General features: G+C 36.1%; 1 protein-coding gene across 1 annotated transcript in view; it reads right to left on the bottom strand.

The window, feature by feature from the left end:
- Window positions 1-17,287, bottom strand: part of ASCC3 (activating signal cointegrator 1 complex subunit 3) — a 288,876-nt gene that overhangs the window by 130,550 nt on the left and 141,039 nt on the right. Inside the window, exons 15-18 of the mRNA XM_080665788.1 lie at window positions 7,237-7,428; window positions 6,702-6,926; window positions 2,835-2,954; window positions 135-299 (exon numbers count right to left, since the gene is read on the bottom strand). Coding sequence (XP_080521914.1) covers window positions 135-299; window positions 2,835-2,954; window positions 6,702-6,926; window positions 7,237-7,428 — 702 coding nt within the window. The remainder of the gene's footprint in view (window positions 1-134; window positions 300-2,834; window positions 2,955-6,701; window positions 6,927-7,236; window positions 7,429-17,287) is intronic.

Raw genomic sequence — 17,287 nt, 5'->3', positions numbered from 1 at the left:
ATTGAATTCATATGCTAAAAGCATTTTGTTCTATTAACAGCTTTGGCTATTTTGTGTTAATCCTATATTTTGACATCTAAAAATATTTGCATCCAATAGCAAACATACTGTATTTGTTCAACTCAGTTTAATACCTCAATGGTGTTGTATTTAATATAGAAGTGGCTGGCGGTTCTACCCAAATCAGTTGAGGAAAAATATCCAGTTCGCTCCTCAAAACGAATCATCCTAGCTTTGTCTAATTTTCGTCCAACTTCAATGACCAACTGTTCTCGATGTTTTGCTAATGTCGGGTCAATCTAAAGGGAAAAAAAATATATAAACACTTTAGTATTTCTTTAGACAGTCATTTTTCTTTAGAGAATTACATATACCTATTTATAAAAATTAAATTTTGTTGATGCTTTAGTTAGAATAAACTTTTTTATTACAAATTTTAAAGAATTACATATTTATAAATTTAGGACATAACTAGAAAATATTTTATTCCATTAAATAAACCAAATAACCCAAAATTTATTTGCTTTGAATAGCATGAAGCTATAAAATTCATTAAAATTATCAATCTGCATATTATCTCCAGATAGTAATAGTACAGAATCTAAAATTCTTAATGGTGTTATAATCTTTAAGATTATAAAGATTAAAAATCAACTATAAGAAAAATATCATCTTCTCCCTCCCACACTTAAATGATGAGGGATTTTAAAATATCAAACCATGTTCTTACTTTATCAATATCTAGAGAAATGATAGTGAGGATAATTTCCTCTGACAAAGTAAAAGTATACAAAAATAAATACAGTTATCCTTTCAAAAGTATGGTTTTAGTGTTCTAGCAGTTTTCATAACTGCTGATAGGAAAACCCATTTTCCTGTAATAATAATAGAAGAGTAAAATAACCATAAATTTTGAATAGTTTTGAAACTATTACATCAGACATTTTCTCAGCAGAAAGAACATTTATTAACAAATATTCTTGTTACTATATGATGTGTGTGAATATATATATGTACATACACACATGCACACAAGCCAGGTCCCACCGATCGTTCTCTGGTCATGAGCAATAAAGTAGAATATGACCTTAAAAGGGATGAGGAGAGAGTACACAGCTAAAATAAATTTAAAAATCAGAAAAACAAGACAAAGGAAATGAACTGTAGGGAAGTAAGATAGAGTCAGGAATAATCGTATTAGCAAATACAAAGTCTTAAATATTTGCTACAAGTGATGCACTGTATGTGTCAGGTTCATCTTCTGAAAACATTTTATCATTCACATATTACTAAACCATTGAAAATATGTTAAACTGCATGGTCTGTATTAGTTCACATGGGTATTGTGGTTACAAATTCATATTGAGTAATAAAACGAAAACACATAAGTTAAAAAAAATAGAAAGGTAAGAGTCTCTGAACTGTGAAGGTAGTAAAACCATGTATCTGAGAAGGAAAAAAATCACTTTTCCTTGTAATGGAAAATTATACAAAAATGACTTCTGATATTAACCCAGTACTTAAAAATCAATTGATGTTTTTATCTTATGCCAAGAATTGAAGTAAATAGCTTAGCCCATGAAACTACATGTCGTGTTTTGTTTTCTTTTACCCCTTCAGTATATTTTCACAGTGCCAATGACTATTTTCACAAAGCCCATATTTGTAATGAGAATAGCTAGAGTCATATTCTTTAAAATTTTAAGGTTTATAGGTTATAATGCACCTATATTTTAGAACAGATCTCTTTGTCTATAAAAGAAGATATCCATTTGAAGTATAGCACATACTTTAACTGAGAAGGTAGTTAAATATCAATTATAATCAACCTATGTATAAAAACTTAATGATTTCAGATCAGCAGCTTCAGAACTAGTTGTTGCTGCTATTTTTCTTGTATTTTTCCTCCTAAGTCTTAAGTTTGATTTTCCCATGGTCAAATCTACTGTATAGGAAAAGAAAAAATTTTTAAAAGCGCGCGCACACACACACACACACACACACAAACAAGATTGGCAACTACTCTGATAACACAACAGAATATAAATAAAAACCAAGTTATTAGTTAATGCAGTAAAACTATCATTCCAAGTTAAATTTAGTTGCTTTGATAATTTTGACTTAACACTAGTGAATACCCATATGATGATGGTGAAATAATGTTTTCATTAGAGAACAACTGGATTCTATCTGTAATTAGGAAGCATTTACAGTGTATAAAGCAGAGTTCTAAAGAAAAGACAAGGTCTCACAGAATCTGTAATCCATGTGGACCACACAACTGTAGAGCTCATAGGAATAGCTGCTACAACATGCATCTCATTCGCAGTCTATGTGCACAGAACTGATCCCAGGCTCCAAACTACTAAGATAATAACTCATCAATGCTACTTTTTAATTTGGGAACAAGGGCTTAGAGGAACTTGATAAGAGAACAGATTTCATATAGCAAGATATTATTAAAAGTGGTCCATATGTTTCCTCACGTCTGGACTATTCCAAAAACTAAATTTATCTTAGTTTTAAAAAATCACAGCAAAATATTAGTATCAAATGGAAATACATCTGAATGATAAATTGATAATAATATAAAGATGAACTTATTAGTGTTAGTGGGAAAAGAGATACTGTAAGTAAAGTGAAATAATTGCAGGGGGAAATTTAATTTTCCTTAGTATCTTCTAAAAAAGATTAAAGCTCTTTTTTTCTTCCAGCTACCTAACTCTTTTCAGATGAGGCAGGAGTAGCAAATATTTATCCTCATACTATGAAAGGATTACAGAAATTAAAAAAAAAAGGTATGATTTCTTTTGTTTTACAAATGAGTTTTCTACCTGATAAGCCTTGTGACTGATGCCATATACTAATGGGTTTGCTCTCATCCGTACATAAAGATAAGTGTAACTTATCCACTTCACTGCTTCTTCCACATTAGTAACTGTTCCCAGAGCAATCTGCAAGTCAAAAATATAACAAAAATTAAGCCAATCCATTAAAGTTAAATACAAACATTACATCAAAGAGCACTTTGTCAAAAGTTGAGTTTTTAAAACACATCATTATGCTATAATTAAACGCTATAGCATGATTATTGGACATGACACTTCTCCAATTAATTAAAAATCATCTCTGCCCCATTTAATTGAGAACAGTACATTAGAAATGCTATTTTCCAGAAATGAACTTACTCAATTTTATGGCATTTGATTATTTTTCCATAAATGAAGTTTCATTCTGTACAGCATTAAAAACATTTTGGTATTCATTTTTCTTCTTGCTTCCTTTTACTTTTGGTTTCATTTTATGTGGTCACACTACTGAAATTTTAAATGTAGGTGCACCACAATTAAAACAACAGGTTAATTCTACCCCTCTTTATTGTGTTTTTGAGTATTGTCATTACCAAAACAACAGAGAGTATGACAGTAGCTTTTGCCTCTAAGGATACCCATTTTCAGGATGGCTAGCAGAAATAAGCAATATAAATAAAATGGAAAATGCAATCCTTTCTATAATAACAAAGCAGATTTTATTGGGATTTATACATATTAATAATATTTAGACTTTAACAATCATACAAGAATGGGGAATGGTTTTAACTTTTTACTGGTAAATTTAAAATAACTTATGAAAAAAGTAGTTATTTATACATTTGAATTATAATAACCACTAGATAATTTTTTAGATTATATTGTGAAAGAAAATATAATTTTAACATAGCATTTTTAAAATTTAAATTATTTATTGTTTAAAGTACTACATATGTCTCCTTTTTCCCCCATTGACCCTCTTCCCCGGCCACTCCCACCCCTAGCACATATCCTCACCCCAACTGGTGTCTTTGTCCACTGGTTATGCTTATATGCATGCATACAAGTCCTTTGGTTGATCTCTTAACCCCTTCCCGCCTCCCCTGCTTTCCCTGTGAGGTTTGACAGTCTGTTCTATGCTTCTGTGTTTCTGGATCTATTTTTGTTCAACAATTTATGTTGTTTATTATATTCCACAAATGAGATTTTAATGTAACTATAATATATTAATTTCATAAAACCTAAAGTTAATTTAAAATCACAATAATACATAACATCTATATAATAAATGGAATTATTAGAAAATAGTTTTTAAAAGAATAACAATGAAAAGTTTTCTGAAAAATATATTTCTTTAGCCACTTGGCCTATAGGTAGTCATTTTGCTTTTAATCAAAGTGTTCATTTTAATTTAAAAATAAATCCAAGTTGTGCACCTTCATAGTGTATAATTTTTCCTGAACATGTAGCTGAAAAAAAAATGTTCACCTTTCATACATTAACCAAAGGAGAAGAGATACTCCCTACCTAAATTATTAAATTTTTGAAGGAAAAAAATCCCTCATTTTAGTACTGAATATTAAAGAAAATAAAAACCTTTGTTTGTTTCATTTTCATATTATAATTTTAAATTCTTTGTAACTAATTTTGTGAAATAAATACGTGAATGCTTAGCTATCTTTAGTTAGTTGAAGAGGAGCTATAGCAATATATAAATATCATTGTAATATAATATCATACTATGCCATTAAGAAGATATATGACCAAAAAAAATGATAAGGCAGATTCTGACTATTGACTTAAATTTATACTAACTTAAAATAAGTCAGAAAGAGAAAGATAAATACTATATGATCTCACTTACATGCAGAATCTAAAAACATAGCACTCATAGAAATGGAGAATGGTTGCCAGGGGCTGGGGGAAGGAGGAGATGGGGAGATGGTCAAAGTGTACAAACTTTCGGTTATAAAAACACTAAGTTCTGGGGATCTAATGTATAGCAGGATGACTATGGTTAATACTGTATTGTGTACTTGAAAATTGTGTTCTCATCATAACAACAAAATGGCCATAATGTGAAGTAAAGGATGTCTTTACTAACTATTGTGGCAAACATTTCAAAAATATATACATGTAGCAGCTTACACAATGTCATATGTCAATTACATCTCCATAAAGCTGGAAAAAATAAATTTCACTAACATATTTACAAATGACTAAATAAATCATTCACAAAGAGGTAAAGACGTACATTTCCTAAAATGTGAACTGTAAGGTTTTTCACAAAATGAAGAGTAAGAAAAATTACAATTTAGCCAATGAGGGAGTTGTACAACACTTTTTAAATACTTTCAAGTAAGACAGCTAAACATTTTTCTAGTCTGTTTAGGTAAAAGAAACTAGTTTAATAGTGTCCCTCACTTGTGATTCTATTATTTGACAGTCAAAACTGTGTTAATTCCCTTATGACCTATAGACATTTTTAAATAATATGAAACTCCAAAGTAGAAAATTTAATAAAAAATAATCTTGCTATTTTTCAAAATTAGAATCAATAAATTAACATTAATAATTACCTATTATCACTAATAATAAGATTAAAACAAAAGGAGGAAGTAGGAATCAAAGATTGGTTCTAGTAGTGCAAGTCTTCTAAATGTTCACCAAAAAGAAAAAAAACTACCCAGGAAATTGAATTGAAACTTACGATGGAACATCATATTTAGAGATTAATCCTAGAGTGCCACCTAGTGACAAAAATTAAAATTTATCTGTAAATATTTACTGTCACCTAGTGGCTACTTGAGTATAGGAGCCTTTTATAAAATAAGTATTTTCCACAGTATTTTTTGAAATGTATCCATTCACCTCAATAATCATAAAGTCAGTACAAAACTGAACTACACAAAGCACAATGAATATGGAAACAAATATGGTCCATGGTTTCAAAAGTTCCCTAATTTTGTAGATGAGACGCATGTAACTAAGATGAAGTATATGAAACCACCACTATAGTGCCTAGCACATAATATGTATTCAAAAATTCTTTTAAAGAGAAACACCTAATGTGAAACTTATAAAAAAGTGCTATTAGTATATAGTGAAATAGTCAGCCCCATTAGGCATCAATCAGCAAAGATGCCTCACAAAATGTTTTCATTAAAATTAATATAATACTTTCTCCAGTTCTTCTAAACAAATGGTTAGAATTGATATTTATGTTATCAAAGATATTAGTAGAGACAACATTCCTAATCTAACATGACCTTCATGTTAATCACTGCCACTGGATAGTCTTGCAAAGATTTCAGGATTCTACAGGCTTAAAAATCCATTACCTCAATTTCCACAGATTACCAAATTTAATTACACACTCAAAAATATAATTTAAGGAATTTTCCTAAAAGAGAATTTTTACTTTAATTGGGAGCTATTTCAGTAGACCAAAATAAAATATACATAGAAAGAAATGGCTATACTTCACTATATTAGCTAAAACTTTAGAGGTACACCGGTATGTTTCATTATTTGAATGTCATTTATGGCATTAAGTGGTATTAATGGTTACAGTTGACATTTCTGAAAATGAGATACCTAACAAATACTTTATGAATATAAGGTAGTTAGATTTCTATCCTATAACAAAACTTTGTAATTTAAAAGTATATTGTTTTTTAGCAATGAGTTCCCATCAGTTATTGTTTGCACTTTGTACTGCTCTGAACTAATCAATAATATTGCTATTCAATTTGTTGTGTCTTATGACTATATAATGTCATAAGCTATTGTCCTAAATACTTCAAAAGAGCAACCAACACAATATTTATTTTACTTAGTCATTCTTGCAGCTAATGATTCTTTGCCAACCTTTTACTCATTAGATCTTACCTCTGCATTTAGGTTATCTGCAAGGCTTTCCAGAAACTGACTCTCAATTGGGTTTTGTTGAGTGAGCAAAGTGAGATAATGGCTGAGTTTATCATGCATTGTTATGATGATTCCTTCCCCAAATTTGTCAAATTGTGGTCTTCCAGCTCGACCAAATATCTGCATGACATCTAATATTCCAAGGTCAACAAAGGAGCCTCTTTTTGCAGCATAGATTTGTGTTCCCTAGATGACGAAAAGTTAATAAAAATTTACATAAACACACACAAGTATAATCCTGATGAGCTGAATACTGAAATGAGGCAAATAAGGCAAGATCTCAAAAGTGTACTTTAAGTAATCCTTGCATCATCTGTGATAGTTAAAATTTCACAATATAAACTAGATTCTTTTGGAGAAAATAATTCTGACCTAATATAAATAACGTTCAAAGTCAGTGAAGCAGCCAAATCACAATATTTTTTCTAAACAAATTAATCCCCAGGTTTGTTTTAAGACACCACAAATCCATGTGCAAAGGAAGGTAAGCTCTTACCTTAATAATAACAGCATGGGCAGGAAGATTGACACCCCAGGCTAAAGTGGCTGTACAAACTAGGACTTTGATGTGCCCATTAGAAAACAAGTTTTCAACCAAATTTCTGTCCTGCCGAAGCATTCCTGCATGATGAATACTAAAACCATCTGGGAATAATTCTCGTAGTTGCCTATTTCTTGACTTTTGCACCTAAAGTAGAAATAAACAAAATATAAAAGTGTTTAGCATTTAAAAGGGATTGTTATTTGGCTTTTCTGTTGAATGAGTTTATTGAAGAGAATAAAATTTTTAAACATCTTAAAGTCTTACTAAATATTAGTGTATAATGCTTTAGACAAAATTATTAAAAATTATATCTGTTTTAAAAACTAGGCAATGAGATGACACAAAATCCAAAAGAAGTTAAAAGCAAGTGTCTTTTTCACTCAGGTGTTCTATTATTGCAATCAATCAGTATTGCCAGTTTCCTATCCTTCCAAAAGAACTCCATTAAATTAAGCAGAAATTTCAGTGGCTTCTACCTCATTCAGAGTAAAAGCCAGAGTCCTGACAACACAGGGCCCTACAGAAATCATTCCCATGCACTAGCCTCACTTCCTCGGCCAGCCACAAGGGTTGACTTTTCTCTGTCCCCTTTCTCACAAATCCACATGCACCTCAGGGCGACACTTGCTATTCCAGACCCACTGCATTGGAAGCCCTTCCCCTGCCACTGGGATGCCACACGGTTCCACCTGGCACGAACTCTTTCCCATAGCAATGACCCAACAGGCCTGCTGTGTTCACCTACAGGTGTGCTCCTGGTGATCTTTCACCGGAAGGCGCTGCCACCTGTCTTAGCTCAACTTTATATCTGCCCTGAATATACTAACTTCCCTTCTGGTGTCTGTTCTTTGACCTGGTCTGAGCTTAGATATGGGATTTGGTCCACTTATTCACAGCCTGTATAAGTGCTAAAGCAGATTTTACAAAATCCGCTGACGACTCACCACACTACTGGGAGAAAATTTTTCTGTAAAATTAAAGACTTTAGATTAACACAAGTGTTTACACAGTCAAAGCTTCTGTTTGGACATCACAACCTGCGTTTATGTGCTACTGCTCTGAAATTTTTATTACAAACATTTCAATAGCTTCCTTTGAAACAATTTTCCTTAGTTTTATGTAAGGGACACTCCATGGGCAGAGAGTGGGATTTCAGGGGTTTGAGGGCCTAGTGCAGACTTTGTCACAGTGATTATCTCTAAGGGCACTTAAAATTTTAAATTTCTACATTAATAACAATTAACTAAGAATATAATCTAAGGAAATAGCACTCCATGAAATCTGCTTCAGGTATATAATGGATGGTAATACATTAACAAATCCCACCATCTAGTGGCCAGCCAAGTAAATGACAACTTATACATTTTGAGACCGAATCCCAAACAAAATACACATATAGTACACAAAAAGACTGTGTTCTTCAAGTTTCAAGGGCAGTATTTGATTTAATGTTTAGAGAGGTAACTTCATGGTTGTGTTAAGAACAGAGGCTGAATGAGCAGCTATGGGGCTACTATAACAATCAAGTGAGAAGGTGGAGGCAGGGGAAACAGAAATATCACATAAACTAGGTTATAAAGTAAGCACAAAGGAAAGGATGGTGAACAGGACATGAAGGGAAGGAACGTGTTAGACTATTAAGTTTGTCCTGGCCTTGATGCACTGATATGGCAGGAAAAATCCAAAAGTGAGGTATGATCAGGATGCTTATCCCAACCACATATTAAACGTAGGGTAAAAACAGAATAAGCAAAACAGTTTGATACCAGAGAAGAAACAGTAACACTAATGAACTAGAAGAGAAAACCCAGAAACTGACTGTGCAAATACAAGAGTTTTGTATGTTATATCAAATTTTAAAATCAACAGAGTATTCAGAAAGGATGAGAGGTCCATTACCATATGGAATAAGTTTTGTTTGGACAAATTAAAAATTTAATAAAAGTTAAATTTGAAAAGGACTGGAGGAAATCCTGGATGAAGTATGCTGGCCTTTATAAGCAAGACAAAGACCAAAGACTACAACTAGGTTGAAAAAAATTCAGCATGGTAAAAATATATGTAAACAAATAAAAAACAAAGTTTAACGAGAAAAAACAAATGTCCGTGACACTTATGTCAGTGCATACAATTTAATGGGCCAAGGATAGGAACATGCAATTTATAGGGAAAAAAAATTCAAATGGCAAATATATAAAGCACTCAGTTTCACATAAAGAAATGCCATTTAAAATAATAATGAAGTACCACTTTTTTGCCCATTAATCTGTCATAAATTTAAAAACTTTGATACTGCCCAGTGCTAGCAAAGTTATGTGGGCAACATAACTTCCTTAAAGTTACGGTTTGAGGAAGTGTAAACTGGAACAATCTCCCTAGTGGTCAGTTTGAGATCACAAAAATTTTATTTATTTATTTCCATTTACTAAAATTTTAATTGCATGTACCATGATGGATAAATTCCAATGCTAGACATTTTCCCAATGGACATACTTGGAACTATCAAGAGTATGAGCAAGAATGTTTACTACAGCACTTTTAACAATCTACATATATAAAACCCTAATATGCAAATAGACCAAATGGCAGAACAACCGAACAACTGAACAACCAGTCGCTATGACGTGCGCTGACCATCAGGGGGCATGCACAGAACATGGCGGGCGTCGGCAGCAGGCGGCAAAACGCAGAACATGGCGGGCGTCAGCCACGGTGGGATGGTGGAGCAGGTAAACAGGGGCGCCAGACCAAGGCAGGGTGCCAGTCACTGTCATTGGGGCGAGGTGGTTACCGAAAATACTTTGCTCCCGCGCGCCGCAGTCCCGCCCAGTGCTCTTATCTGCTGCTGGCGTTGGCCCCACTCACGCCCGCTACCAGTGCTGGAGCCACCACTCACACCTGCTGCCGGCCCCAATCGCCCCTCAGGGCTTCTCCACCTCCCCCTGCTCCTGAGGGGTGATCGAGGCAGCAGCCACTGCTTGCACCCACTGATGGCACCAGCCCCACTCACACCCGCTGCTGGTGCTGGCTCCAACTGCTCCACGCCGTCAGCGCGTGGGAGCGGCAGCGGTGAGAGTGGGGCTGCCAGCAGACAGGGGACTGGAGGCCGCGGCGGGAGGGGCCGGGCAGGGGTGCGAATGATGGGCTGAGACCTACCTTTGTGCCCACCGCAGCCTCGCGGCCCACAGTTCCTTTCAAGGTGCACAAATTCGTGCACTGGGCCCCTAGTAAAAAAAATAATTGGAAACAACAAAAGTATCCATCAAGATGGGACTGGGTAAATGAATTATGATAATGTCCACATTGTAGCATACTATGTAGTTGTTAAAAGAAGATGTTTTTAGGATCAAATCTTTCTGTATTGATTTGGAAAGATCGCCTTGACATATTATTAAGTGAAAAGAGCAAGAAACATGAAAGTGTGTCTAACACTATTCAATTTGTTTACACTAAAACTCACAGGCAAACACATACAACGGCAGTTGTACAAAATCTTCCCTTGAAAGAAATATATGCTTAAGAAACTTTTTAACAGGAGTTTTATTTAGAGAAATGAATGGAGAAGAGATGGTTAAGACCATGACTTATGAAGCTAAATTTATTACAAGATACCTGCTGCTTTCTGAAGTATCTGAATAATCACTGTTTTCTACCTGGTTTACCTGGAATCCAGGCTTTCCTATCCTCTGAACAGCTGCAGCGTTACAATTCATCTTATTCACATTCACTGAACAAAGCATGGGGTTCTCTAAGGAGGCCATTCAAGATCCAATATTATACTCACTGAATAAGTGTTTCTACACACAGATATTCAGCACAAAAGAACACTGGCCGTGAAAAATAAAGGGAGTCACGTATGTGTAGTTTAGGAATTGTCTAAGCTTGCTTTCCTTGGGCTTTATATTTCCACTTTCACAAGTGAACTTCACATGTAAGGCTTTATAGGCGGTCAAACTAGAATGGAATGGGAGACTACTAAGATAATCCATTAGTACACAGACAGTACCACATTCGTTTCTCCGAGTGAAAGTATGCAGGGCTTCCTTCCATGACTTTACATATCATCTTCCTACCCAGGAAATGGAAAATCAATGTGAGTACTTTTAAAAGTGAATACGGTTAAAACGTAACTACTTCCAAAAATTAACTTCCAAATTAACACAAATACACGATTTAAAAACTTGATAAAAAAAAAGACTGAGCAAGCAACTGAGGATATTATAGGAGAATAAATTTGTTTTTTCCCACACTTGAAGCAACACAAGACCTTCAGCTGAGATACAGATGAATGAAAGAGCATGACGGAACTGCATAAATAATTTATAGTGACTTTTGTAAGCTTTATGAGGTAATTTATCTTGATAAGGTATGCTTCAATGTGGGTCATTTCAAATCCATTAGGAAAAAATATCTGCCATTATAATCAGTGAAATTTAACTAGGAGGAGGCAAATATTTTCTCCCAAATGATACCATTCTTTCCCACAATTATCAGTCAGCATGCTTTCTCAATGTTAGAAAAAGTATTATAAAGTCTTCATCTTTGGTAAGTGCTATTTTTATCACTCAATGGCTATAAAGTTAATCAGTGTAGGACAGTGGACCTGCTACATGTTAGGAGCACAAACCAATACCTGGCTTCTCCTCTGACATAGGAGTTTAGAGATCTAAGGAATATAATATGCCATCTTTCCCCATCCCTTCTCCTCTCTGTTTCAAAGCTTTATTCCACTTTAGACCTTGTTCATGGAGAAACCTAAAATTGGACCTCTGGTGTCTATGCCAAGACAGCCATAGCTGCAATGCTAAACCTGTCTTTCCCTATTCTCAGCAAAGCACCCATTAGTCATCTGTTCACTAGATTAACTAAAATGGGCTGTAATCATTTCTGAGGATCATGTTAAAAATTGTAGTCCCTTAGTTTCAGAGAGTCTGACTTTGATATCTAGCATGGAAACATGATGGGAACCAATGATCTATTATACTATTCTCTCCTTAATACTTGGTAGTTGTTTTTACTCTTGACTCAGTTCCTTACCCTCTGTACTATTTTTCTACTCAAGGATATGAATTCTACCTCCTTCAATGTGCTATTGTTTTTCTTTTGTGTGAAACTTTTCCTAGAACATTTTTCATTTTTGCCTTATCTAACTTTCAAATCTCAGCTTAAATGTCACTTTGTTAGCTAAGCCTCCTCTAACACCAGTCTAGACCAGATTCCCCAATCTTTACTTTCTCTTAGCACTTTGTCCCTCTTTATTATTTATTAAAAATTCAATTAAAATAAATTATTTAATTAACTGATAAACCTTTCTGTTGTGCCAGAACATAAGCTCCAAAGGATAAAGAGGCAGCTACTTTTTCTTCCTAAATATATTTTCATTCCCAATTAAAACAAAGAATATTAATCAGTACACAACTCTCCTACTCAGCCTTCCTGTATTGCATGAGCCAGAAGGTAAAACCTGTTTCCCAGATCTCTTATAGTCAGAGTACTAGATGCAAATATCCATTCTTTAATTAGGTGACCTCACACAAGAATTAGACAATGGAAGTAAACAGGAAATCATCTCCCTATTGTTGTCTTTTGCTAGCAGGCAAGATCTTGGAGACGGCTGAAAGTAATAATGGAAGCACTATCCACTCAAGATTTGCTTTTCCAGTGTGTTCACAAATGTTGAAAGGCATCTGTGGCCACTGTAGCTTCTCCATGCCCGATCACCATCATGGTGGCTGGTTCTTAATGCAACAGTTTCAGGGACTGACTTCTACTCCTCCCATCTTACCAACATACTAGTAAGTACCTAATTTCTTTTACAGAATTATTTTCTACTTAAACTGTATCTAGAGTGGTTTGTTTTCTTGACTGAATCCCGACTGACACAACACATGTCTCCCTCAATCCACTTTAATCAGGTTGACAGCAGAGTTTACTTATCTTGAGACCTATTGATCTACTAGAGTGACTGGTACATAGCTTACTAGTACACTCAGTAAATAGTCACAGGGTGACCACCACTATAAACAGTTTGAGGCACATGTGTATACAATAAATTCACAATGACTAACCTAATTGCCATAACCAATTTCCATGTCATTTTGGCCATGCCAATTATTCACTTTAACTTGGGAGAAAGGAAGTACCATATTCTCTGTTCCACGTTATGTCATCCCTTCAAAGATGGTCTTGGTTCTCACATGGGCTTCCCTGATATTTCTACAAGCCAATTTAGAAACAAGTTAGCATTCCAGTGAGAGCACCCAATTAGCAAAGAGGTCTTATCTAAAATGGTATTATTTATATCCATTTGGAGGGCCTTAAATAGATGCTGAAATACAATTTAAAAAATAATCACCTTGTGAAATGTGATTTTGAGCTTAAAAGTTTATCAGTATAAATCCCTGTATCACTAACGTTTAATAACCTTACTTATTTAATCTATATATCTTTAGAGTATTTAAAGTATTTTCAAATGTGAGAGCAACAATATTCCAATTAATATATTTTTCCAAACCAGTATGGTTCCTTAAAAAGATGCATAAATTTGCTGTAAAAATTTTACTCTATGTCTCTAAAATACATCTTAAAGCACAGGAACAAAAATAGCTGCAATCAAAATATACTTAAACCTAACAGCAAAAGAAATAAGAATAAAATGCTAATGCTACTTTCTATGCCCCTTTTAAAAAGAGTCTCACGACATGATATTGGTAATAATTTGGGAGATCACACCTAAAATACAAGCAATGAAATAAAAAATAAACAAGTGGGACTACCTCAAACTAAAAAGTTTCTGCAAAGCAAAAGAAACCATCAACAAAGTGAAGACACAAGCTACACAATGGGAAAATATTTGCAAAACATCTGATAAGGGGTTAATATCCAAACTATATAAAAAACCCATACAACTCAAATAGCAAAATAATAATAATAATAATAATAATAATAATAATAGCAGCAATAATCCAATTTAAAAAAAAAGGCAAAGGACCTGAAGAGAAGAAGATATATGAATGGCCAGCAGGTACAGGAAAAGACACTCAACATCGTTAGTCATTAGGAAAATGCAAATTAAAAGTACAATTAGATATCCCCACCTGCCTGTTAGAATGGCTATCATAAAAAAGACAAGAGATAATTGCTGGTGTGGATATCAAGAAAAGGGAACCAATGGGCACTACTGACAAGATTGTAAATAGCAGCAGTAACTATAAAAAATAGTCTGGAGGGTCATAAAAATTTAAAAATAGAACAAACATATGACCCCAAAATTTCACTTCTGGGAATGTATCTAAAGGAAATGGTAAACACTAACTCAGGAAAGTATCTGCACTCCCATGTTCATAGCAGCATTATTTATAACTAGAGGCCCGTTGCATGAAGATTTGTGCAATAGGCCTTCCTTCCCCTGGCTGCCGGCACCGGTTTTCCTCCGGCACTCAGGACCCAGACCTTCGCTCCGGCCACAGCGGAGAAGCCAAGCCTCTTCAGTATTCAGTTGTCTTCAGTCTTCAGTCTTTGCTCGGGCTGGAGCCTTCAGTCTCCACTCCACGCCTGCGTATGCAAATTAACCCACCATTTTGCTGGGTTAATTTGCCTACTCACTCCTGATTGACTAGTGGGCATCATGGAGGTACGGTAATTTGCATATTTCTCTTTTATTAGTGTAGTTAGCCAAGACATGTTTCGGTGTCTAAGGCCACAGGGCTTCTAAGGGTAAAGTCACACCGGAGCTTTCTTTTAATGTGCCCTCTTGCTTAGGGACTCATTTGGAATTCTTGAGACATTTCATCTCTACAGGTTAAGCTACTTTTAGGTATTTCATTTTTCTTTCCCTATTTTCTTGTTTTAGTGGACAATTTGAAAATATGATAGGTTTTTCAGCTGGTGGTGATATTAAATATGGGATTGATATGAGGAGTCCTGAATTATAATTTTAATTTACTGGGAAGAAAAGGCTCACTTGAGCTGTGATTCAAGCACAAAATAGCCCCCCCCCCCCCCCCCCCCCACACACACACACGGTGAAAAAGAGAGAAGGTGGGGGAGAGGGGAGAAAGAGAGAGAGAAGGAAAGGAACATTTCCATTTCCTTAATGTAGTTTTCATTTCTTATTTATACAAATAAAGTTATAGTGTGTTGAGTAAAACTGTGAAGAAATGCTTTGAAAAACAATATTTGGTAAATCTGTAATTGAGGTGGTTATATTAAACACTTAGGGGTAGTATCACTGTGATGCAGTAGGGATTTAGGTATATTTCCATTAACAGGACTGATGAGGCCAAATTTCTATGTATGACCAACATCAAATTTGCCTTCTAATTTTATTTTAATGTTTTGAGTATTTAATTTCCCAATTTTAAAAACGTGGGAAGAAATATGTCCTACCCTCATGGTAATAGCTTCCTTAGAATTGCTAGAATGTTAATACCATTCAAGTTCAAAGGGCACTTCAAGAAATAGGAAGACATATACAACCAGAACTAGAATAATAATCTGAAATTCTGAAGCTTTGATAAAACATTCAGAAAAATTACCTCATCTTTTTTAAAAAAATAATATCTTTGTGGAGGGACCAACTTTTTTGAATCTCTCTTTAGGAGAAATGGGGAAGATGGTTGGACTGAAGAAATGTTCTTCCAGTTTATAAAAAAATAAATAAATACTCAAAGCCATCAAGGCTTTGGAAAAACCCAGACTGAATTTTACCTGTCTGCATTTGACCAAATAAGACACATGTGATGAAAAAGGTAGACTCTGGAGTCAGATTTGCTTAAATCATGGCTACACTGCTCACTACATGGGAGTCCAGGAAAATTATTCCCTTTCCCAGTTTCAGTTTCCTTATCTGTAAAATGGGGACAAGAATCTTAAAAGAAAAAACAGTGGTGCTGATCATGAGAAAATTAAAGTGAGAACATCCTATATAATAAAGGCATAATATGCAAATTGACCATCATGCCCTTGCACAAGATGGCTGCCCCTATGTGGTCACAAGATGGCTGCCACAAGATGGCCAGCAGGGGAGGGCAGATGGGGGCAACCAGGCCAGTAGGGAAGGGCAGTTGGGGGCGACCAGGCTGGCAGTAGATGACAGCTGGGGGCAACCGGGCCTGCAGGGGAGGGAGGGCAGTTGGGGGGGACCAGGCCTGTAGGGGAGGGCAGTTAGGGGCGACCAGGCTGGCAGAGGAGGGCAGTTAGGGGTGACCGGGCTGGCAGGGGAGGGCAGTTGGGGGCAATAAGACAGGCAGGCGAACACTCAGGGACAACCAAGCCTGCAGGGGAGGTAGTTGGGGGGAGACCAGGCCAGCAGGGAAGGGCAGTTGGGGGGACCAGGCCTGCAGGGGAGGGCAGTTAGGGGCAAACAGGCCTGTAGGGGAGGGCAGTTGGGGACGACCAGGCCTGCAGGGGAGGGAGGGCAGTTGCAGGGGGATCGGGCCTGCAGGGGAGGGCTGTTAGGGGTGACCAGGCCTGCAGGGGAGGGCAGTTGGGGGCGACCAGGCCAGCAGGGGAGGGCAGTTGGGGGCGACCAGGCCGGCAGGGGAGGGCACTTGGGGGCAATCAGGCTGGCAGGGGAGTGGTTAGGGGGTGATTAGGCTGGCAGGCAGAAGCAGTTACGGGCAATCAGGCAGGCAGGCAGGGCCTAAACCAGCAGTTGGATATTGCTGTTGCAATCCAGGACCGCTGGCTCCTAACCGCTCACCTGTCTGCCTGCCTGATCTCCCCTAATCACTCTCCCCTGCCTGCCTGATTGCCCCTAACTGCCTCTGCATTGGCCCCCGCCTCTGTGGCTTTGTCCAGAAGGATGTCTGGAAGATGTCCAGTCTATTCGGTCTAATTAGCATATTACCCTTTTATTAGTATAGATCAGCCTTGGGCAAACTACGGCCCACAGGCCGGATCTGGCTGTTCTATCCGGTTCTCTTGCTCTCCCCTCCGCTCCTTTACTTTGAATTTATATTAGTTCACACAAACACTCCATCCATGCTTTTGTTCCGGCCCT

This window comes from Plecotus auritus, assembly GCF_963455305.1.
Source record: "Plecotus auritus genome assembly, chromosome: 4".
Lineage (NCBI taxonomy): Eukaryota > Metazoa > Chordata > Mammalia > Chiroptera > Vespertilionidae > Plecotus > Plecotus auritus.
This window is presented reverse-complemented; position numbering and strand designations above follow the sequence as displayed.